The sequence below is a fragment of the Protopterus annectens genome, chromosome 3.part1, assembly GCF_019279795.1.
Source record: "Protopterus annectens isolate FY-2018-M chromosome 3.part1, PAN1.0, whole genome shotgun sequence".
Taxonomy (NCBI): Eukaryota; Metazoa; Chordata; order Ceratodontiformes; family Protopteridae; genus Protopterus; species Protopterus annectens.
This window is the reverse complement of record NC_056732.1, coordinates 1,150,212,407-1,150,238,704: the sequence shown is the minus strand read 5'-3', so window position 1 is coordinate 1,150,238,704 and position 26,298 is coordinate 1,150,212,407. Positions and strand designations below refer to the sequence as shown.

Genomic DNA, 26,298 nt, shown 5'->3' with positions numbered 1-26,298 from the left:
CTACCATATGTCATTACGTCGTTTGAACTAGACCCATATATATATATATATATATATATATATATATATATATATATATATATATATATACATACACACACACATACATATAGATGTATTATTAATGTATACATTTGGGAGTGTCTGTGTAGGGTCTACGTCTAAATTTTGAACTTTCACAAGTTTGAATTTCTTATGGTTGAGGCCATAAAACTGAACTTGTGAAAGTTCGAAATTTAAATTAAAAAGCATTTTTTTTTACATTTTTGGTGGTGGTGGCAAGCCCCACTGCACCCCCTACACCCCGTGCTAATTAAATATACCAACTAAGAGATCACACTACAGTGAGGAAAATGGTAAATATACAGTTCCATGTTGTATGGCGATCTCCATTTAAATGATTCGAACTTTCAAGTTCGATCTTATGGTCTCGACCATAAGAAATTTGAACTTGTGAAAGATTGAAATTTAGAAGTAGACCTGTTTGAGTGTGTGTGTGTGTGTGTGTGTGTGTGTGTGTGTGTGTGTGTGTGTGTGTGTGTGTGTGTGTGTGTGTGTGTGTGTGCATGTGTGTGTGTGTGTGTGTGTGTGTGCATATATATATATATATATATATATATATATATATATATATATATATATATATATATATATATATATATACGCTAATAAAACGCAAAATACTAAGAAGAAATTTAAAAAATCAAAGAAACAACTGAGAAAAAACTACGGCATGGAGAAGAAATAATAACAATGCAAGAAACAAGTTGTCAGACAGGGTTAAGGAGCACCGTGTAGCTATCAGATCTTATGACTTTAGCAATGCATTAGGTAAACACAGTGGATTATGCCCTAACTTTGATAAATTAAAGTTTTTTGTGATTGAGCAAGTGCAACCTTTCATGGGTGATTTTAATAATTTACTCGAAGTGAAAGAATTAAGTTGGCAGCGTCAGTTGAGGCTGAGCCCCCACCTGGTATCAATAACAACCTTAATTTAAAATATGCCTTAATGTGAATTAACTGATTTTTCTTAGTTCTGGGACCTCTCTTGTTCGGTATATACTTCTCTGATGTTCAGGATAACACGGGGGGATTATGGCTGACAAAGTTTGCAGATGACAGCAAATTGGGGGCCATAATTGAATCTCCAGCTGACACAAGCATCCTCCAAAAGGGACTCACAGAGACGGATGCTTGGTGCCAGAGCCACGGCCTCAAGCTAAATGCTAAAACGTGCATAGTCATCCCCTTTGGGAAAAACAAGGTGCCCACAAATTACCACATAGGTGGTAATCCATTAATCTGGAAGAAGTAATTAGAGATTTGGGGACCAACGTAGATAGTAATCTCTCCTTTGATAATCACATTGCCAAAGTGGTTAGAAAGACCTTCTATATAGCCCACCTTATCATGAAAGGGTTCGCATCTAGAGCAAGAGAGGTCATTGTGCCCCTCTACTCGTCACTCATCAGACCCATAATTGAATACAATGCCCCTTTTGGGATGTACCTTACCCGACACCTGCAGCAACTGGAGAGACCCCAAAAGTACCTCACCAAGAGGATCATGGGCTACAAGCAGATGTCCTATGCAGCTTGACTAAAGAAACTCCAGCTCTACTCAGTTGCTTACCGCCTACTCAGAGGCGATCTATGCCTGACGTGCAAAGCCATGTCAAACCCAAAATTAATGGACATGCTCCACCTCAAAAAATCCAAGTCCCTTAGAGCTACACGCTCCAGGGACCTAAACCTCAGCACAAAAATAAATAGGACATGCTGGATGGACAGATTCATTTCCTAAAGGCTCCCCTCACTCTGGAATAGAATCCCAATTCATGTTAGACATAGCCCCTCGCTGACCCTCTTTAAGCGAAATTTGGACGCGTGGATGGGAAATCGCAAATTCACCCCTGGGATCTCTCCTGTGTCCCTGCTAGACAGAGGCACAGTAAACTAATCATAAAAGGGTACCTTCTGTGACCTACTTTACAGAGGCATAGTAGGCTAATCTAATAGGAAGGCGGAAGCCAAATACACTGTGGCTAGGCTTATAAATGCCCTAGGGCAGATAGCCTAGTATCTACCTATGAACCTATGAACCTATTAATTTCTGTTCCTTTTGATGTTACATGCCTACAGGATTGTTTAATGACTACTTTTTTTATGACTCTGAATACTGCTTGTCTTATTGGTCTGTACTTAGCTGTTGTAGTTGAACCATGGTAATTCTTAACTTTTGTTCAGTCACAAAAAGTGTGCTCACACAGGGTAAACACTCCAGCAACCAAGACCAATATAGTAATAACGAAAAATCCAAAAAAATAGGTGCTGGAATGAAACAAGGCTGTATAGGATAAACCACATCCAAACTATAGCTTAAAACAGGTTTATTCAAAGACAGAGGTAAGCTCTTTCACCCAAGAGGGCTTCTTCAGACCATAAATGTACAAAAATACAAAAAATGTAAATACCATCTCTGGCAGGAAAAAACACATATCTCTCTGCTCTTAAAGTGATAGACCTCAATTACATAAACATGTAAAAACTATCCTATCAAAAATATATATGTGTAAAATATGTACACAACTAATTCATACTAATTAGTATATAAAACAATAAAAATAATATGTATACATAAAAAAATAACATACATAAAATGTATGAGCATATATACTGCATCTATAACATATCATATTCAAAAATCTATATGCATAAAATCCTGATACATCCTTAGTTGGTTTTCAGCCTTCTTGACCTCAAGAATGGTTTAATGGACACTTTATCGTTAAGGCTAGGGTGCTGATCCGACCTAAACCTCATAATCCATTTACCTTCCTGACCTTCAGTATAAGTCCTAATGTCCCCACCCCTGTAATTGGGATATATCTTCTCTATAACTCTAAACCTAAAGACATGGGTTACATCAGTGTCTAATACATGTCTCGATAGGGCATTAACAGTGGACTTAATCGTAATCTGATAGAGGTGCTCACGGATCCTGTCCCTGAGCTTCCTATTGGTCTTACCCACATAAAACTTCCGACATGAATGTGGTTTATCCTATACAGCCTTGTTTCATTCCAATTTCTTGGATTTATCGTTCTTATCTTTTGTTATTCTGAAGAAGTTCTAAATGATGAAAGAACGAAAGTGCTAAATAAACTACAGGTTCTTGCAGTATTATTTCTTCTCCATGCCATATTTTTTCTCAGAAGTTGTTTCTTTGATATATATATATATATATATATATATATATAGGTTGATACTAGGCTATCTGCCCTAGGGCATTTATAAGCCTAGCCAGAGTGTGTTTGGCTTTCACCACCCTTTTAGATTAGTAGACTGTGCCTCTGTATAGTAGGTCACAGAAGATAGCCCTTTTAAGGTTAGTTTACTGTGCCTCTGTCTAGTAGGGACACAGAAGAGATCCCAGGGGTAAATCTACGATCTCCCATCCACTCATCAAGATTTCTCATGAAGACGGTCATTGAGGGACTCTGTCTAACATGGATTGGGATTTTGTTCCAGAGTAAGGGGAGCCTCTGGGATATGAATCTGTCCCTCCAGCATGTCCTATTTATTTCTGTGCTGAGGTTTAAGTCCCTGCAGCATGTAGCTCTAAGGGATTTGGATTTCCTGATGTCCACATTAATTCTGGTTTGGACATGGCTTTATACGTCAGCCACAGATCGCCCCTGAGTAGGCGGTAAGCAACTGAGTAGAGCTGGAGTTTCTTTAGCCTAGCTGCATAGGGCATCTGTTTGAGTCCCTTGATCCTCTTGGTGAGGTACTTTTGGGGTCTTTCCAGTTGCTGCAGGTGTTGGGTAAGGTACATCCCAAATGGGGCATTGTATTCAATTATGGGCCTGATGAGTGATGAGCAGAGGGGCACAATGACCTCTCCTGATCTAGATGTGAACCCTTTCGTGATAAGGTGGGCTATATAGAAGGTCTTTCTAACCACTTTGGCAACTTGATTGTCAAAGGAGAGATTGCTATCTACTTGGGTCCCCAAATCCCTAATTACTTCTTCCGTACTTAATGGATTACCACCTATGTGGTAATTTGTGGGCACTTTGTTTTTCCCAAAGGGGATGACTATGCACTTTTTGGCATTTAGCTTTAGGCCATGGCTCTGGCACCAGTTATCCATCTCTGTGAGACCCTTTTGGAGGATGCTTGTGTCAGTCGGTGAGTCGATTATGCCACCCAGTTTGCAGTCATCTGCGAACTTGGTCAGCCATAGTCCTCCTGTGTTAGCCTGTACCTCAGAGAAATATATACCGAACAAGAGAGGTCCCAGGACTGAGCCTTGTGTAATGCCACTAGTAACTGCTTTAGAGTCTGACATGGCACCTCCAATTCTGACCATGTGGGTTCTATCCCTGAGCCACTTTGCAAACCATCTTGTGACATAGGGGTTGATGTTTAAGCTGGTGAGCTTATTTATGATGCCCAAGTGGGGTATTGTGTCGAAGGCTTTTGCGAGGTCCAGGTAGGCTGTGTGGACTACCTCCCTTCATCTATGTCCTTGGTGATGGTTTCAAAGAAGTCGACCAGGTTCAAGAGGCAAGATCTGCCCTTAACAAAGCCGAATTTGGTAGGATCCAGTGTTTGGAGGTTCCCAATATCTTTGTTTATGAGTTCCATGATGATACGCTCCATAGCTTTGTAGAACAGGCTAGTCAGGCCTATAAGGCGATAGTTTCCGGGGTCCGTTGTGGCACCACCTTTGTGGAGTGGGACCACTGTTGCTGTACGCCATTCCTTGGATACATATCCTGTAGTAAGGCTGAGATTGAACAGTGACTTTATGTGAGGGTTCAGTTCTTCTTGGAGCTCATGTAAGACACAGCCCGGGACACCGTCTGGTCCCATTGATGCTGTGTTTTTTGCTTTGGAGAGGGCAGCTCTTACCTGTGCATCTGTGATGTCAGGGAGGCTACACTCTGTTGGGATAGACATTTGTTCTTTTGGGGGGGAGAGTTTGCACTGAACCTGTCTGCCAGGATGTTGGCAATGTCTGTGGGTTCAGTGTATTTTTTGTCATTTTGTACTAACTCAGAGCATATCTGGGAGTTTCCACCCAGGTTTCTGACATAACTAAAGAAGGCCTTGTGATTATCGTTAGCGTCTTGTGCAATTTTTCTTTCGAAGCTGGCCTTAGATAATTTTATGAGGGATCGTAGTTTCTTGCTAGTACTGATCAGGGATGCCTTCCCTTTTTGGGATTTTGTTCTATCATGTAGTAGCTTCCTCCTTCTGTTGTATAGCTTATTTATGGCTAGGGTCCACCAGACAGGTCTCCTGCCTTTGGAGGAATGAGTCTAGGTTTTATTTGGGATAGCACGATCCATGCATTCCTGTAGGTGCCCATTGAATGTGTTTGTAAAGGATTCTGCGGTTTGGGCCATATTTTCCACTGGCTCGGGGGCTTTGAAGGATTCCACCTCAGTTTTGAGAAGTGTGAAGTTTGCTTTTGAGAAGTTCTTCACCATGGTTTCCTTGGCTGGGAGTGGGGATGGGATATGGATGTCCAGTGAGATTAATTTATGGTCAGATCTTACCAATGAGGGGTATACCTCTGGTATGGAACATAGAGTCCCCGTGTTGGTGATAATCAGGTCCAATATGTTTTCCACTCTTGTGGGAGTGGTGACCAGTTGTTCCACAGCATTTGAGTTTATAAATTCTAGGAACCATTGGGCAAGGGTGTTTGGGCTTGAGTAGTGCTCCCAGTTTATGTTTAGGTAGTTGAAGTCACCCAATATGATGGTGTTTGGAGAGACCTTCATATTCTCCAGTGTTTTCAGGAAAGCTGAGTGGGGTTCCTGAGTTTGGGAGGGTGGTCTGTAACAGGCTACAAACTAAAAGGCAGTTTTGCCCACTGTTAGTTGCACATGGATGGTCTCCGATGCTTTGTGCAGTGCCACTAACCTGGAGGTGTGGGTATCTTTGATGAATATGGATACTCCCTCTCCTTTTGTGGTTCAGTCTGAGTTTTGGGGAGGTATAACCTGGTAGTGCTGGTATATAATTTATCTGTCTATAGCCTGTCAAAAAATCTATATTATTGACAAAACAACCAGATTCCAACTGTCTAAACTAACTAAAAATAAACCAATCAAATAATATTACCATACTATAAAACTAATAAACCTTGACAATGACCCTTTCTAAGCAATTAATGCACATAAAAGATAACCAACACCATTTTAACTGTGCTGCAGATTGTTTAGTTTGTTTTTAATTTGAAAAAAGTAAAAACAAACCTCCAATGAGCTTGACTGGGAAGCCTTCACAAACAACAGAACAAAGTAGCAAAAAATGAATGAAATCCCAGTGACAAGGCTGAAGGAAAGTCCTTTAATTCTTATTCTTCTTTCAGCTTTTTTCCAGTCAGGGGTTGCCACAGCGAATCATCTGTCCGCTCATGATTGACAGTGGAGTTTTACAGTGTCGAGTTGCCAGCCCAGCGCCCAACCTTCCATAGAAGGCACACACACTCACACCTAGGGTCAGTTTACAGAGTCCAATCCACCTACAGCATGTCTTTGGGATGTGAGAGGAAACCGGAGTACCCGGAGGAAACCCACACAACCACAGGGAGGACACGCAGACTCCACACAGAAGGCACCCCAGCCGAGGATCAAATTGGAGAACCTCTTGCTGTGAGGTGGCAACGCTAACCACTGCACAACCGTGGCCGCTCACAAGTAAAGTCCTTTAATAATACCACAAAATAGCAGGTAAAAAAGGTGAGCTCTTATGCACAAAGTGCTTCTTCAGACAAACATTTCACATAACAAGGCCACATTATATACAATTTAAAAGCAAACTGAAAGCAGTGCTAGTACGCTTTTTAAGAAATTGAGTGTGTTTCAGCCTACATTAGACCCAGTTTTGAATGTGTTTGTAGACAAATGTGAACAGGATGTGTTCGAGTTGTTTTCTAATATGTCAGTCACTATTGAAGGGCATGTTTTCCACAATTTACGTAGTGAAGAGAAATGTGCAATCAAGAGCCTGCAAGATGATGACAGTATAGTCATCAAAAGCGCCAACATGGAAGGAGAGCTTGTGGTGCTAGATCGTGAATTTTATGTTAATTCTGTGATGTCATTGTTGCAGGATGTTACAGTTTATGAAAGAATAGAGCATGATTTTATTCGGGACATACAATGTGCAATTTATTTCACTATACATGATTGTTTACAAAACGTTTGATTACTGAAGAGATGTTCAATTATTTGAATGTAGAACATCCGATTATTCCCATTTTTCAAGGACTCCCCAAGGTCCCCCAAGGATGCTCTTAAATCCCCTTTTAGACCTATAGTGTCTGGTAGGAAATAGCTGACTGAACCATTCTCCATCTATGTTGACAAGCAACTATGCCCAGTACTACTGAGAGCAAATACTGTATTACAAGACACTAAACATTTATTGCATGATTTGTTTATTTTTGCACAACAGAATAGTAATATTCTTAATGATTGTTTTTTAGTAATACTTGATGTGGAGTCTTTGTTCACCTGTATACCGAATGTTGAGGGTATAAACATGGTGAAACAGTATTTGATTGTTCACAGTAGTTATGATTTGAAACAAGATGATTTGGTTTGTTTATTTATAAAAGTCATTCTTGAAAATAATATTTTCATGTTTCGGGATATGTATTTTTTGCAGAAAAAAAGGCGTAGCTATGGGCACTTCATGTACCATATGCCAACATGATTTTGGCTCATTGGGAAGAACAGTTTCTATTCAACAGTCATCATGCAGAATTTGTCTTGTTCTACAGGAGATTTGTGGATGATGTGATATTAATTTGGGGTGGGGATGCATCAGCTTTGGGTGTGTTCCTTGAGTATGCGAATATTACTACATCTTTTTTAAGGTTCACATCTTTTACATCAGTTGATGAGGTGACATTTCTAGATGTGAAGATTGTTAAAAATGCATTGGGCAACTTGGTGACTAGGCTCTCCAGGAAACCATGTAAGAAGAATGCAGTAATGCAGAGCAGTAGCATGCATCCACCGCATGTGTATAATAATATTTTGAGAGGTCAGGGCTTGGGGATGTCACGGTTGAATAACACAGATGAAGGGTTCTTGGGCGACTTTGAGACACTCTCCAATGATTTTTTGGAGAGGGGTTACAGTCATAAAGAAGTAGAGGGGATGACTAGAGATGTTAAGGTTCTCAGGAGTGACAGAGCTGTACCATATTTTTCAGAAGACAGACATGAAGTAGGACCCACTGTGTCTAGTAGGAGGTGGACACCTCTGACCCTTTCCTATGCCAGTGATATTAGACATATTAAAGATGTCATTTTGTCTAGCTGGGTATCCTTACTTCAGATGATCACATAAAATAACTAGTGGGTGAGGGACCCACATTTAGTTACAAAAATAAACAGTCTTTAAAGTGACATCTGTGCTATAAGGATAACAGGAAAGCCATAGTCACTAGAGAGACCCCTATGGGGATTCACCCTTGTGGGCGGTGTAAGTTTTGTTGTCATATAGACACATCACATGAGTTTAAACCTCCTGTTTCTAACCAGATTTTTTTCTTTTAGAGTCACTGTGAACTGTAGAACTAAGAACCTGGTTTATCTTGCCACTTGCAAAGAATGTACCAGTTTTTTATTTGGGGAAGACTAACAGGATGTTTTAAGAAATGATTAGGGAACACACTTATGCAATTAGGAAAATTGATTTTACCAATGCCTTGGCAAAACATGTATTTGAGTCTGGCTTAACACATAGTTTTGGTTTTAAGGCTGTAGAAGTGATATCTGAAGATTTATGGTGGGGCGACATCAGGAATTTTAATGAGGATAGAGAGTTGCATTGGATTTTAAAACTTTTTGCTGATAAGAAACCTGGACTCAATGACAAGGTTTCTTTAAAACCTGTGCTGAAGTCTGAGGATTTGCCTAGACAATTACTGCCTTCATTTGATAGGTTAATTGATTGTTTTAAATTGTATATAATGTGGCCTTGTTATGTCAAATGTTTGTCTGAAGACGCACTTTGAACGAAAGCGCTCACCTTTTTTACCTGCTATTTTGTGGTTTTATTAACGGACTTTGCTTCAGCCTTGTCACTGGGATTTCGTTCATTTTTTGCTACTTTGTTTTTAATTTGCATTAAATTAGTGTAACATTTCTTTCTATACTCCAGCTGCATCACGGTTTTGTAGTTTTACTTGTTTTTTCTCTGAAGCTGAAAAATGTGATAAAAAGAAATTTGTCAAGAAATTGAACTGGCATTTCCAAAAAAGATTAAAAGGCATTTCAGAGCTATACCAAATAACTATCAAGATATTTCATTAGTAAAGACCTATTTAGTAAAATCATAGACAATAATGTAGCCTAATGAAGTTAATGGGAAACATTGATTTGATGAAAAATTAATAATACAAATAAATAAATTCCCCTATTATATATCTTTCCCATTCAGTTATACCTTTCACTTGTTTAACATACTGTTCATCTTTACTTTGCCCACTTTTCCACTACCATTTTTAAACTTTCACTACCTAAATTTATAGGTTCATAGGTTCATAGGTTCATACTAGGCTATCTGCCCGAGGGCATTTACAAGCCTAGCCCATAGTTTTGTGGCTTACGCCACCCCTTTAGTATGGGGTTTAAAATGTAAACATTAGTTATGTATGTATTGTCTACTACAGGTGCTTGCATCTCAATATACACTTGCTCTAATTGGCAAATGTTCTAATTCCCACTAGCCAAATCCTAGTTCATAGATTAGTACTAAGTTAACTACCCTTGTGAGCCATTTTAAGCTTAGCCAATTATCCCTCGTGAGACTCAAACCCTGCACCTTGTGTTTGTAAGGCAAATACCGTAACCATTAAGCCATCCTCCCAACCCCTCTTTAAGGCTGGCCATGCATCCAAAATCTCTGACAACTTACTACTCTTAGTTTTTTTAATACTTATTCTTACTACTTGTAGACCCTCATTATCCACATCAACAACTCTTTGCTTCTAATGTTATTTAGACATTTATTATGTGTTAAGTAAAAAAGAATTCTAATGTTAGTAAACAGTATTTTGCATCTTTAGAAATTGCCTTGTCATATCAGGAAATACATATAAACAAAGAAAATATGCAGGGTCCAGTCTGTGTGATACATGAAATAGTTTGTATTCTAAGATTTAACAACACGGTTTATAACTTGTGAATGTCCCCTTATTACAGACCTCACTCACTAAACCTACAATACAAAACATTTCATGTATTATACACAAAACCCTGACATATTCGACAGATACACACAATTGCACATACTTAGATTTGTGTGAGGAGGTGTGTGTGTGTGTGTGTGTGTGTGTGTGTGTGTGTGTGTGTGTGTGTGTGTGTGTGTGTGTGTTCATAGGTGTTTACTAGGCTAACAACCACAAGGGCCTTTTTAAGGCTGGCCATGCATCCAAAATCTCTGACAAGTTCTGATACCCTTAATAAGTGTAAGCGCATGTGTGTGTGTGTGTGTGTGTGTGTGTGTGTGTGTGTGTGTGTGTGTGTGTGTGTGTGTGTGCATGTGTGTGTGTGTGTGTGTGTGTATGTTTGCACACAACCATGTACCAGATACATCTAATTTATTTCATTATCTAAACGGTAAAGACAAATTGGTTGCTAGTCGACAACAACATACTTGGCATAGAATGACACTCGTGTTCTGGCATCCTTCCATACTATGCAAAGCTACTATCAAGCATTAGTGCTTTCTTGCACTTATATCTAAAATGCTATTATATACTAGTGTTTATAAAATAAATGAGGTTTGTGTCCTGTTCAAAGAAAAGTATCTACAAGAACACACTATGAATTTGTCAAGTAGTTAGTGAGATAACATTACTGAATGTTTGATTAGCTTTTGCTCCCCCTGCATGTTAATGAGATAACATTACTGAATGTTTTATTAGCTTTCACTCCCCCTGTATGTTAATGAGATAACATTACTGAATGTTTGATTAGCTTTCGCTTCCCCTGTATGTGGTATCATGTGCCACAGTTCATATCAACACTTTTATACATGTAGCAAACACACTGGTTTGATTTCCAACTGTTGCTTGCAAATTGTGTTATCTAACATACTACATGTGTACTCAACACACTACATGCATTATCTAACATACTGCATGCTCATAGCGAAGCATATTGGGTGATATCTGACTATTAGAACAAGTGTCTAGTAAGTCTTAGCTTCAAAAGAAAGAATGCAAAATAATAATTTTACTGATTTGCAAAAATGATGCAAGAACCTTTCCAAAGTTACTTTATTCTTTTCTGTATTTAGAGCAAATCATTTAGCCTTGTAACTGAACAGCAATCATTCATTTCCCCATTCGCTCTATAGAGTATGTCTGACAGTACAGTATGTGAGAGGAGGAGTTTCAGAATGTTAGAGAACCATACTGTCTCTGTCTTAGTGCCAGTGCTACCATAATGCAGTCACACGTGTTGTGTATTCTGTGCAATATCTGTGATGACATTTCCATTTGTACTTATTACAGTTGTAACTGCATTTGTGTTAACATTTTAAACCATGACATAATATGTATACAACTTCAAGACATTATCGGATTCCACGTAAAGTGTTTCTCTTACTCTATTCAGATGTAATTTGGGTAACCACAGATTCACCCCTGGTTTGGTACTCCTGCCCCTCATGGATAGGGAAAACATGTTAAGTCTTCAAAAATATCTTTGCTTGGCATATCTCTGGGATATTTGTATACAATATACAATGGTAAAAATTGACCATGGGAATGTAAGGCTAGGCTTCTTAAGATCCTCACAGATCCATGGCCTATTAAGTACCTATATACATATCAATGACTGACCTATAGGCACAGTTCTGATACTGACACAGTGGCATTATTGGCAGGAATTGAAGGCATATTATTAGAAACTACCACTGCAAAACAACAATGATAAAACGCAGGGTTATTGTTTTTTTTTGTACTCTGGGATATGCTAAAACATTTGGTTTACTATGGAAATGTCGAATGCAATAAGGTCTAATGGTCATTTGGTTGAAATATAATGTCGAAAAGTCAAAACATTGAATGTGAATAATGTCAAAAATCATTTAATCGAAAAACAATTAGCCCATCTCTACTTATATATACCAACTCTGAGATCGCACTACAGTGGAAAAATGGGCAATTCGACATTATGAGTTTCGACTAAAACAGTTTCATCTTTTTAATTCCTGCAGATAGTGATTTCAATCAATTCATGTCCGAACAATTAGCGTTCAACATTTTCATAGTAAACCAAAACATTTAGCTTCTCCATGTGCTTTAGCTTATCATAATACAATTGATATTATTATATCAGGACACATACCCTATCATGCTTTAAATAGTCATCTTTTTCAGGTACATCCAAGGAAGATGTAATACCAACACTTATTTGCTATAGATTTACTACAGCCTTACCAATGCCTGCATATATGCATGATGCAGGTACACCTATAATATTTCAGATTGCTGCCATTATGCAAGTAATTTATACAGTTTCTTAGATCTCTTGTATTTTTTTAACTGTTGTCAAAGCATGAAACAGCAAGGATGTTCAGATTGAACCTATTCTCTCTTTACCTTTGGTCCAGGTTTCCCATGAACACCGGGTGCGCCTGTGTCACCTTTTCCACCCTGCAGAAGAAGAAGAAGTATGTTAACACCTTCATCGTTATGACAAGGTCACTACCATTAACACAACTTCCTAGGATTATACTAAAAAAAATATTTAAGCAAAAGCACCAGTACAACAATTTTACTAATGACACTCACGGTTTTCTAGAATACCACTATATGTGATATTATGACACTGACAGTTTAATTCATATTATTTTGTGATCCAGGCAGAACAGAACTTTAACTAATGTACGTTTTGCAAGCTTATTCTGGTGCCATGTCTGGGAGAGATGGAGCTTATCCTGGTATCCACTGAGTACAATGCATACAAGTTCATACTGAAGGGTGTCAGCCTTTTACTGGATGAGCACACACTCACTTTCGTACAGCACGCACATCACAGTTCTGAAGATCAGTTCACCTATGGCAGGTCTTTGGGAAATAAGAGGGAACCAGAGGACCCAGAAAAAATGTACATACACAGACCCAGATTGGAGCAGCAGGCAATGCACAGAAGGCACAGTGTTTCACATTAACTTCTATGGCTTATCCTCACTAAGTGCCAGGATTGGCTGCATTTCCTCCATTTCCTGCAACACATTAATTAATAATAATAATAATAACAATAATAATAATAATAATAACGAAATACATCAACATGGACAGTATTAATAGCTTTCCACTGACTCTGTGATTAACTGCTTACCAATGAATGTGTTGCAACTGTTAATGGAAATGCACAAAAGGCTAAAATGTTTTTTTTTTTCAAATATGATTTTTATTAGCGTTTTCAGAAGATTACATTGTCCACATTGAAGTATTACATCGTAAGTTAAAAGATAAACCAATAAGTAATTACATAAAAAAATAATAAATTCCCCAAGAGTGCAATGCTTTAAAGTAACAAGGCATGCATATACTCTGACTGTTGTTTTAAGGAGAAGTTTCAGCAAGCCTTACGGACTAAATATATGCATTATATAGCATATAGTTTGTCAAAAAAAAAAACAATTATCTGGTTACTGTAATCAACATTATAATAATGAACAATGTTATTAAGTCAGTAAAAAAGGGAAAGAAAGGCTGTTATACACCTATGGATTACTCCTTATAGGCAACTATTTACAACTATGTACATTTGGTTGTCACTTATGTAGTCAATTGTGGGATATCAAAAAATTGGTGATTTTTTCCATGTCGTACTATTATGAAGATACCAATATAATGAAAAGCATTTTGATAATCTATGTATATGATAGAATCCTCTTGTAACAGGATTTTATTTAGGTTTTATAATGACTTTAAAAAGAAAAAGTTATTGTTTATGAGATTTAGTGAAGCAAAAAAATTGAGTAGTTTCCTAATTAACTTACTGGGAATCTAACTGAGGACCTCTAGAAGTCTTTTCCAGTAATTCCAGAAGTATAACAGTTTCTTATGGCTAACTGTTTTTATTTTGTTTGTTAGGACATATTTGACAGCCAAAGATCTAAATTCTATCCAAGACACTTTGGATCTATCTAGCCAGTTTAATGCTATATACGATTTCAGTATGGCACAGTGTGACCACAATGTGTTTGGTCTCAAATGTGTATGAGTTCGGAAAAATGTTTAAAATTGCCATTTCCCATGAAAGGGTGGATTTCATAGAACCTTAAAGAGCACCATAGTTTGTAGATATTTTTACAGGACCAAAAAATGTGTAAAGTGTCTGCTACTGAACTTGTACATGTGGAGCAAAGAGGAGATATGTTGGGATTTATTTTGCTCAGAAAGGGTGGTCTGTGATAGGCATTGTTGTTGATCATAAGTTGCGTGTAGATTAATTTTTTAAATGGAGTTAATTTTGTTGTTATGTCAATTGCCGCTATTTTTTGCTCAATGGTTAGTTTATTGTTATGACTCATCCAGTAACTGGAAAATAGGATAGCATCCTGATGTTTAATTTCAGTAATTAGTTTATAGCTATTGGATACCATTTTAGTTTTCAATGTAAGGAGAGATGTCTCATTTGGGTCTTTATTATTTTTTGTTGTTGTTAGAGTTACTAGGTACAAAATTTGTTTGATAATTATACAATATTTTTATGTGCTGCTAGGGAGTCGATGGCAGATGTCAGAGGTAGGTCTTTAATTTGGTAGAAGTCCCAGACTGTACATTCCTTTATTATTGGATAGTTGTCTAGGTTTATCATATTATTGTTAAGTCTGATATTAGGGTTTAAGTGTATTGGTTGAGCCATTGTTAAAGCATTCTTTAGGTTTAAGAAGGTTATGAGTTTTTGAAAACATGCCGTATTATTAATTAAGGTTGGATGGATTTTTAGGTCTTTCAAAGTTTTGCCATTTAGGAAGGGTAACACCTTTGGGTTTATATTAGAGGCTTTAAGATTTTGGTAATATATTTTCATCCAAAGGGGGTGCCATGATGTATCCGAAGTTTCAGATTTAGCTACTCTTTTAATACGGCTGGCGTTGATAATAAGATAGTAAGTCTGAAAATCAGGAAGATTCAGACCGCCTCTCTCTTTGGGTACAGTTAACAAAAGGTTAAAATGTTTGCCTGACCTCTCATCCACCCCCATGCAACATAACCAGCTTATCAATCATTTCTTATTATCCTGGCTATCATTGGCCTGCAACTGTTCAGTATTCTTATTTCTTACTCTGCAAGCTTTAATGATATAACTAAAAGCCAGATTTCTTCTGTGTACTACCCTAGTGGAAGAGCAACAACAATATTTCCAGTTAATAACTCTGCAAAAATATATGTCATAAATCGTATTTTTTTTATATCTACCACCATGGTGTTCAGCCTAGTAATTTGTTAATGTGCAACTGATGCTCTCTTCCATGTTATTCATAACTGAGATAATGTTCATTTAAATAATATACTTTAGTATGATTAGCCCATCCATATCCGTTGCCTTCTCCTTACAGGAAGTCATGATGTGATATTACAATTACTATTAAAGCAGCAGGCAGTGGCATAGCTCAAGCCAATATGGCATGTGGTTAGAAATAAGACAGAAAATTAAATAAACAGAAAGTGAAACCACTGGAGAGTCTATCACACTCAGTGTATAAATGCAGGCTTATACAGTAAGTTGTACATAAAGTGGTATAATATGCAGACTAATGAATGAAGTTTATAGCACTAGTATGTGTTTTCATTTCTATTCCAGGTGTCAGCAACTATTTTGCTGACTGGAATATTTTATCAGAAAGTTCACAAACAGCTACAGAGAAAGGCTTTCTTGGTGAGGGTTAGGTATATATTATTAGCTTATTCTTAGCTAAGGACAGCAAGTCTATTCCTGGTAAAGTCCTTTAAAAGAAGTTCTAGGGAAAATTGGAAAGCTCTGGATATTTTGTACAAACAGGTCTTTCTCCAAATCTGTAAAGCTCAGGAACTATGCTGTTTCTTGTGCATAATGAAGTTGTGGACTTCTGTAGGATACTATAGCGCCTTTCCTACACAGACATATGACTTAAGGCATTAGGCTGTATGGATTTAAAGTTGCCATTTATTCCTTGGGAAGAGTAGTTCTTGTATTTTCTTGCCTGATGATGACTGATTCCTTTTCATAGCCAGTATTAGTGCAAATGACCCCTTAAGGGTGCACCAGTGTTCAGCTACATGCCTTCTGAATGCCCATGGCTTTTCGATTTTCAAGTCTTTACCGGTGCATTCAGGCCAAAAAAGTCAAATTCAACTAGCTATAGACATGCCATATTTTGTTCTCTTTTGACCTTATTATACAGCATAAGTGGATTGTTTTTTTTTTCATATTTTGGAAATATAATCCCATGGGCCTCCACTACTCGAGGTTTAATGCATCACACAATGAAGTCTCTAGCTTAGCTGAATCTTTTTCAAGTTTTCACTGAATGGTTTAAAACTATCTCTATGACTGTTTTACCCTTTGGTTTGGATGTTTTTTGGAATATTTTTCAGTCACCTTAATGTTTATGGCTATCAGGCTTGGTCTTAAGCTCTGTGTTACTAAAGTATAGCCAGACAATAGACATATAATGTATTGACAAACTCAGAAAAGGGACAAAATGTGGCATATTTTCAGATAATTGTTTTTTTTTTTTTTTTGGCCTGAATGAATCCAGTAAAGACTTAAAAAGTGAAACGCCATGGGCATTCAGAGAAAATGTAGCTAAAATATTGATATGTTCTTAAGGGGTCATTTGCACATACCCCATGGTCTCTACTACTGAAGGTTGAAAGTATTACACGTTGAAGATTCGAGCTGTTGTTTTTCGAGGGTATATATGTATATCACATTATTTGTGCTCTTCTGGGTTATGTTTGCAGATGTAGCAAATTAAGAAAGGCAAATAGGCAGCCAAAACTTTAATTTTCCACACCACCTCTGAGCCAACACTGGCTAGCTTAGATATATAATCCCTACAAAGCAGTTTGTGATCTGCAGTAAGATGTACATCCAGCTGGTTGTTCCCAAAATAACTGTACAGAAGCCACCATGGTACATCCTTATTATGTTCCCCACCCTTACGTTATCTCTCGTCTGTGCAAAGCAACATTGGCTTCAATGAAAGGGCCACCTGGATTAACACATTCCTCACCACATCACAGAGAATAAGCTCAGTGATGATAGGGAGACACTTATTTCCAAAGCTGTCACCCATAAGTGCATATAGGTGTGGACGTAGACTAATTAGTAAGCCAAGGTTTTTTCTGACCTGTGAGCCTCTGATTCAACATTGTTAATCAGTCTAGTCATAACAATGTTAACAAAAATAATATATAAACAGATTAACAACCATTATAGTTTATTGCTTTACTGCAAACAATACAATTTTATCTCGAGCATAGTCATACCCTTCGGGAAAAACAAGGTTACCCCTAGCTACCAAATAGGTGGCAATCCACTGAGCACAGAAGAAGTTATCAGGGACCTGGGGACCCAGGTTGATAGTAGTCTGTCATTCGACACCCATGTAGCTAAAGTAGTTAGGAAGTCCTTCTACATTGCCCACCTTATCATGAAGGGATTCTCATCTAGATCAAGGGAGGTCATAGTCTCCCTTTACTCATCACTCATCAGACCAATGATTGAGTACAATGCCCCATTTGGAATGTATCTGACCCGACACTTGCAGCAGCTGGAGAGGCCACAAAAGTTCCTCACCAAAAGGATAAAGGGTCTCAAAATCTGTCCTATGCTGCCCGACTGAAAGAACTCCAGCTCTATTCAGTCGCACGCTTGCTCAGAGGTGACCTTTGCCTAACATACAAGGCCATGTCAAACCCAGATTTGATGAATATGCTTCACCTCAAAAATCTAGATCCATCAGAGCCACAAGGGCGGGAGACTTAAACCTCGACACGGCTATTAATAGGACGTGCTGGAGGGATAGATTCATCACCCAAAGACTCCCTATGCTGTGGAACAAAATCCCGGTACATGTGAGGCAGAGCACCTCGCTGGCCTTGTTCAAGAGAAATCTTGACCAATGGATGGGAGATCGCAGATATACCCCAGGAATTACCTCAGTGTCACTGCTCGACAGAGGCACAGCAAAATAATGGGTATAGTTCCCCATACTAAAGGGGTGGCGTAAGCCACAAAACAATGGGCTAGGCTTATAAATGCCCTCGGGCAGATAGCCTAGTATGAACCTATGAACCTATGAACCTATGAGTGTCACAGCTCAAAACAGTCATCTAGAATGAAACACGTCTTTAGCAACTCAAGTAGCCTTTTATCACCTTCTCACTTAGAATCGAGAAACAAATATCCTATTCAGATTTTTGAATGACTCTGTTGCTGTTACTCTGCCATTGAGATATTACACATATATGTCATTTCAGTGGTATGTAATATGTATAGCATGAAAATGTCAATACTTACCTTTTCTCCTTGCAATCCAGGTAGCCCATCCAGTCCATCTTTCCCTGGTATCTGAGCAGAGAGAAAAAAATGTAAGATAGTTAATAATAAAATAAGTAATTTAACCTTAAAATTGAATATCTCTGCAAATGAGAGGGAAAATATTATCGGTTTAAATTTTTAGGAGATTATCCCATATAAGAAAGTATGAAAAATAAATATTCACACAATTCATTATCATTCCATATAATTTTATTCATATCTAGCATACATAAGATTTAGTCTAAAAATGCATTTAAAAATAATAGAAGGCCTAGCACTTTGAAAGCCAAATTGCTGTTCCAGAAAGGAAATGACAAATATAGCAAAACACAGGTAGCTTGCCTTTAAGAAGGATGAACCACTGTTGCTGATAGTGGTTTGTGATAAAACCTATGAAGAAGCAGACTGTATTCATGTCTGTGACTGGCTTAATATATGTAGTTACCATTCTATTGGTAATTCCATCACAGCAATGAATGAGTTTCTAATATTGTTATAATGGACTTCTTAGCAATGCTTAAGGTTTTGATTTCTCCCTCATTCTCTGTTTGCAGTCATTACCTTATTTTGTGCTATACTCCACTGTTCTATAATTACATCTGCAAATGTTTCTCTCTGCCAGTATCCTTTTTAAGAATCCTTTAATTTTAGCTGTTTGCATCCCTTCTTAGTTAAGTTTTTTTTAATTTTCTTTATTTATTAACTGGGGTGGAACAGTAATCCAGTCTTTACATTTATTTGTTTTATTTGTTGTTTTCACCACTATCATCCAAAATACTTTCTAATTGATTTGCCTTGGTGGGGATCACATTGGGAGCAACCTGAGCAGGGCAGACCAGATTTCTTTAACTTCAGCAACAGCCTGCTGTGTATCCTGTGGGATCCCAGGCACTTACAGGTAAGAGGAAGGATTTAATCCCTTCAACATCCTTGTGTCTGCCCCATAGCCTCTATCCATTATAGATTCTGCCTTGTACCCCTCCTCTGGAGGGTGACCAGTTAATGCCGTCACAAAATACACAGTACATACAGTGGTTCATATGTTCATATTGGGCTGTCAGACAGCAGACTATTACAAGTCTAACTGATAAACAGAGGTAAGAATCAGACCTTGAATCTTGTATCTGTGAGTTAAAGATCATAACCATTAAGCCAACCCTGTCCCTATGAAAGTCACCTGGATTGCCAAGCTTTCAATCTGTCATAGAAAGTGAAAACAGCTGCCCTGCAAAGGAGCATCATTTCTTCTGCCTTTATCTTTGAGTTCATAATTTTGGTCACTACCCAAAGCCCAAGACTATAGGTAAGGGTGTCGGTCGGCTATCTCTTCCCAACCACTGTTCAGTATAATGCCTGCAGTAGTGCTGCCACTGCATTACTCCAATGGTCAGTCTCTAACTTCATTCATGAATGAGACCCCAAGGTACATACATTTCTCCATGCAAGGCAGATGATTCCATCTCACAAATGGTGAGCAGTCCAGTCCCTTTTAGGGTGAACAGAACAGCAGGACCACTAATTTGGAGATTCTGATTTTTTGTTCATACATGTGTTAACTGGGTTAGTCCACTTTGCATAAATGTCCCTTTTCAGGGGTAAGTGGAAAGGAATGTCTGGTTAAGTAACATGCTCAGAGTCACACATTAGGCAAATGGAGCTGGAAGGAATCAAACCCTCTACCTGAGGGTATAGGAAGCAACTAATTAACACCTCAGAGTTTTAATCCTCTCTGTTAACTGCCGGACATATCTTCTGAAATAACTGATACATCTTCATCTGATCACAATCACTTGTGTTTAAGAAGACAGCATAAGTTTTTCAAACAGCAATGATGCAAGCCTCACTCCCAGATCAGATGCTTTCCTCACTTGGATTCCTCTTTGATGTCCTCCATGAAAAAGAAGTGAGAAGGCAAGATGTACCTTTACTATTAAGTAGTTTTCTGAGCTCATAGCTATGCTGTGGCTTGTATTTTGAGTACACAGCGACATCTTCAGCAGACATGTTAACATTTAACTTGCTTTCTCTTTTTGCCTTGAAGTGTGAACATTTTGGATCTCCCCTGAGAAAGAGCATTTTAGATCCAGTGGACTCAAACTAGCTACCCGAATGCAAATAAAAACACAATTCTGTGGTAATGCAGCAGAAGCATTAGTGTACACTGCAGAAGAGAAATATGCAGATGGTTTACAAAGCGAGAATAAGAGTGGCCCAGCTGTGATGGAGATGTTAGCTTTATTTTTCTGTAAATTCCACTTAGGTAAGAATGTTTGCTGTTTGATTTTTTTAATCAATTAATGTTTGTTATTAATGAAACATGCTTCATGTAAGATGCTTGTGTTACAAATGTATTAGAACTGTATATCATGTATATATCAGACTAGGTTTGTACAGACGTGTGATGAAAAGATAGTTTATAAAGTACTGATCTTAAAAATGGATCCACGGTGTGCCCTACTGGAAAAGAACAGAAATGTACATGCATTATTGTAACTGTGTAAACGTATATATTCCAACAGTGGAAAGTGGGATAATGGAGGTTAGGTCTAGTAAATGTCAGAAAAATAGCCGAAATTAAATTACTTTATGGCAGCAAGGAGAAATAATGACTAAAACTAGGGACATTTCTGTATTTTCTTGGAAATGTTTTATTGTTTTATGACTTCCAGCATCTATCAAAGATCTGAGGAAAAGCCCATTACTATGTATTTTCATAGGTAGATACTAAATACTGCCAGATTCCAGCAGTGGGTGCTTTACCTGGGACAGAGTCAGAGGACAAGAAATTATGCCATTCTGCAATCTATCCCAGCAGTAATATTTGAGATATTAATGAGAGTGAGACAGCATTCTGTATTTTGTCTTTGACCTGACAACATCAGCTAAAGGATCCATTCGCCACACATTTGCCTTGCTCTGCAAGTAAGTTAACTAGGGTATAGTAATTCTCTTAGATTTAGTCAGGTGCATAGTGAAGCATAGTTTTAGATGTTTTTCTTCATTTATTTAAGACTGTCAAGCAATGTTGTTTTAAATATTTCCTGTGATTTTGAACTCTATCACTATATATATATATATATATATATACATATATATATTTAGCATTGTCTTCTTATTTTATTATTTATTATTATATATATATTTTTGTTGTGGCTGATCTGTGTAGAGATATTTAAGTTCTGAGAGTACTTGCATATTTATTAGGTGGCACTGTATAGACCACTCCTAATAGCCTTGCTCTTGGTCAAATTACCTTTATATTAATATTACATTACACAGTAAGAGTGGACACCCTTTATTAAGGGCCTTAAAGTAGCTGATAAGGGGTTCTGGTGGCAGTGATAACTACCTTATAGTCTGGGCAGAAGGGGGCATAGCCAGCCTTTCCTAGGTGTGTCTGTGTGTAAAACAAATCTCCAAGGGTGTGAGTGTCAGCTACTTGGGCAGGGACACAAAGCACTGGTTGGACTCAGAGAGTGTTGGAGGACTTGGCTTGGAACCCTGGCTAAGGACTCAACTCTATAGATGTGCCAGTGGAGAGTCTTATTGTGGATCTGGAGAAAGAGGGAGAAACCAGTCCCAGACTGACTGTGGTCTCTGTGTGCTCTTAAGGGAAACTGCACGATGCAGAGAGCTGCATCTGGAAATACTGTGTGTGTAGGTTGTTGTCCTCCCAATGTATGCCCCCCACTGTTGTCAGTGGTGAGGACTGAGGCTCTTTGATTAACAGTCCAGTGGGAGGTCATCACATTTATAGGTTGGCAGTGGTGGGATATCCACAAATTGGGATTCAGTGGTGTGGATATTGAACTCCTGTAGTCTGTACACAGTGGTCACTAAAAAAGGTGTTTGCACTCTCAATCAGCCACATGGTAGACATTCAGAGTTTCATATCACAATCGTTTTATTTATTTTTTGTTAGCTTAGTCAGGGAGAACAGGCAAGAATATCAGCAGAGGATTATGGCAAGTTGACAAGAACCAGTTGGCTGAGATGTGCCAAGCCAAAGGACTGGCGCATGCCAACCTGACTAAAGCAAAAACAATTGCAGCCCTAGTCATAGCTGCATCACAGACCACCAACCAGGAGGACAATCAATCTGACCTTGGGGATGAACAGCTCTCAAAAAATGGACAGTTTAACCTATCCACAGAGGACTTAAAAATCCATCTGGAGTTAAACAGACTTGAACTGGAGGCCAAACATTTGGAAATATAATTAGCAGAGAGACTGAGACATCTGGAGGCTGAAGGAAATGAGAGGCAGAGGCAACATGAAAAGGAGATGCTGACTCTTCACCAAGGTCATGTAGGTAATGGGAAAAAGAATAACTGAACCCCAGAAGTAACAAAGGTCAATAAATGTCTCCCAGAATTTACAGAGGGTGATATTTTATTCATATGTTTGAAAGGGTTTATAAAGAGTATAATGTTGACCAAGGGCTCTGAGTACAGTTCCTGACCCCCTTACTCCATGGTAAAGCTTTAACTGCTATCTCAAAATTGTCTAATACTGATTGATTAAATTATAATACTGTTAAAATTGTTTATTAGAGTGTTTTAAATTAACACTTGAAGCTTATAGAAAAAAAGGTTCATGGGCATAAACACAAGGCAGATAAAAGTGTGTGTGAATATATTGCTGAGTTAAGCACTTATTTTCACAAGTGTGTGAGTGGGTGTCAGGTCACCACTTTTGAAGGGCTGGCGGACCTTTTGGTGAGGGAATAAGCCCTTAGCACTTTGCATGAGAACATGAGAATCTGGTTAGCAGATAGGCAATGCAATACTGCAGATGGGTTGTGGAAGAAGGGAGACCTATACCTAGTAAGCAGGGCATCACTACACAGGAAAGGGATACCCATTGCTGCACATGGGTCTAAGGCAACCCATGATGGGCAGCCAAACCACCCAAACCGAGGCCGCCATTAGTAGGGGAAACCACTAGTTCAGGTAGGGCCAGGATCAAGGTTTAAATGTTTTAAATGTAACCAGTGGGACCATGTAGCATATTGATGTCCACAGAGGCAAGGAGGGGAACAAAAGGTAAAGGAGCCAGCAAGTGGTAATGACAGAATGCCAGTAAGTGGGAATGACAGAATGCCAGCAGTAAATTGTCTGGAGACAACAAGCGTACCAAACTACGACAAGAGGTTATATCCTGTCTTAGTAGATGGAAAACAGGCCACTGCTAAGAGAGACAAAGCCTCTGACCTAACTATTGCGAAGCCTACAATGGTTAAAGAGGAGCATTACTTGCTTGAGGAGTCTACTCCAATCAGAGCTTTAAGAGGGACCCCCATTCTAAATACCTTTGACTAGGGTTCACCTTGGCTGGGAGGATGGCAAAGGAAGCATGCAAGTAGGTGTGTTTGATGATATAACTGCAGATGTCCTGATATGGGATGGTTTTGTTAATGCAGTGCCTTGTGTGCATGCAGTTACACACAGGCTTGGAGACAAGCATGTGGGTCTGGTAACCTGGGGAGGACCCAGATAGACCACACACTTGAAGCCAGGGCTGGTGATGTGGCTACTTCAGGGAGGGAGCTACCCTGTAACAATGAGACTAAAAGTGAGTACAGCTGCTGGTGGGTAGTGATGTTCCCTTGGAAAGAGTGACTGCAAGGGCAGAGGTCAGTGGTAGTAACCAGGCTGACAGTGAGGCACCACTGTCAGAGGATACCAGAATTCCTGTGGAAGGGGAGCTGGGAAGGGTTACAAATATAGAGCTGAGACAGGGTCAGATCACAGACCCTACATTACCAGCCCTTAGGGAGGTAGCCAGTGAGGTATCTGATTCTCAAGGAGTCGGGGAATCTGTATACTAGGACAAAGGGTTACTGTATAGAGAGTGGACCCCTGAGGGAGTGCTATAGCATGAGAGAATACAGCACTTGGGAGTGCCTAGAGCCTACCATCTGGCATTTCTAGCCATAGCCCGTGACATTCCCTTTGCATGTCATATTAGCATAAAGTGTACAAAGAGACATATTATGCTGAACTTTTATTGGCTTAAGATTTCCAGGGATGTAACAGGGTACTACAGGACATGTGAGCAGTTCTAAAAGGTAGGCAACCCAGGGGACAAGGTGAAAGCTCCTTTGATGCCTTTGCCTGTGATTGAGGAGTCATTTTTAGAGGGTAGCTATGGATATTGAGGGGCCTCTGAGTACCCAAATTTCCAAAGGGAAGAAGCATATCCTAGTGCTAGTAGATTATGCTACCAGATACCATGAGGCAGTGACCCTGTCTTCTATTGTGGCTGAAAAGGTGGAAAATGCTTTGTTAGATACTTGTAGTAGGGTAGGTTTCCCAAAAGAAATACTGACTGACAGAGGTGCTAATTTCACATCAGACCTACTGGCTTCTCTGTTGAAGCACTATGGATTGAAGCACCTAAAGACCACCCACTATCATCCCCAAACTAATGGTCTGGTGAAGAGGTTAAACTCAACACTAAAGACCATGCTGTGACCATTTGTGGACTAGTTCAAGAGGGAGTGGAACAAATATTTGCCCCATCTGTTTGCTTACAGAAAGGTGCCCCAGGAATCCACAGGTTTTTCACCCTTTGAGTTGCTGTATAAGCATAAGGTGAGGGGACCTCTAGATCTGAATCATGATGAGTGGGATGGTGAATCTGTTGTGGCATATGTCCTAAACCTCAAGACAAGGCTCAGGGAACTCATGGGCTTGGCCCAGGAGAACCTGTCAGAAGCCCAACAGCAGAAAAATGTCTCGTATGGCAGGAATGCTTCAGCTAGAGAGTATGCTGTGGGGCAGCAGGTCATGGTTCTCATTCGTGTCAGACACAAGAAGCTGCAGACAGCTTGGAAGGGATCCTTCAAAGTGGTAAGGAAGGTCAGTAATGTTACCTAAATGGTAGAACTGCTAAGCAGGAGGCAGGAGCACAAATTGTACCATGTTAACATGATGAAAGCTTACCATGATAGAGACGCCTTTGTGCTGACTATTTGCAGTGGATGGCAGGAGGAGTCTGAGGGGGATCTGGTGACTGATCTCGTCAGTGAGGCTCAGACTGACATCTCAGTGGAAGGGGTAGCTATCCCCTACCCAATTATGAGAAATCTGAGGAGTGTTACAGGATTTTGGGACCAAGTTCACTGGGAAACTAGGGTGCCACCCACCTAGTGCAGCACCGTATGAATACAAGACCCCAAAGGCCTATTAAGCAGGCCCATTTTAGGGTGCCTGAGACAGTCAAAACAACTTTGTGGGAGGAGATACAGGAATTGTTGGAACTAGGTGTAATCCAGGACCCAGTAGTCCTGAGCCTCCCCAGTGGTGCTGGTACAAAAGAAGGATGGCAGCACCAGGTTCTGTGTGGACTGCAGGAAATTAAATAGTCACACAGAGTCTGATGCTTACCCCATGTCTAAGACAGATGAAGCCCTAGAACAGTTGGGTGGGGCTAAGTATCTTACCACTGTTGATCTTACCAAGGCCTACTGGCAGGTGACTTTGACTCCCAAAGCTAGAGACAGGTCAACCTTCGTGACACCTTTCGGCTTCTATGAGTTCATGAAGATGCACTTTTGGATGACAAAATGCCTCAGCGACTTTCCAGAGGCTGGTAGATCATATCCTAGCAGGAGCAGGAGATTTAGCCCTTTGTTTACCTGGATGATATTTTCGTCTACAGCCATTCTTGACAAGACCACCTTCAGCACAACAGGGAGAT

At 39.2% G+C, this 26,298-nt stretch overlaps 1 protein-coding gene across 1 annotated transcript in view; it reads right to left on the bottom strand.

Annotated features, from left to right (window-relative positions):
• COL22A1 (collagen type XXII alpha 1 chain) overlaps positions 1-26,298 on the bottom strand; it is a 2,341,282-nt gene that overhangs the window by 877,041 nt on the left and 1,437,943 nt on the right. Inside the window, exons 25-26 of the mRNA XM_044067281.1 lie at positions 18,574-18,624; positions 12,651-12,704 (exon numbers count right to left, since the gene is read on the bottom strand). Of these exons, the coding sequence (XP_043923216.1) occupies positions 12,651-12,704; positions 18,574-18,624 (105 nt within the window). The remainder of the gene's footprint in view (positions 1-12,650; positions 12,705-18,573; positions 18,625-26,298) is intronic.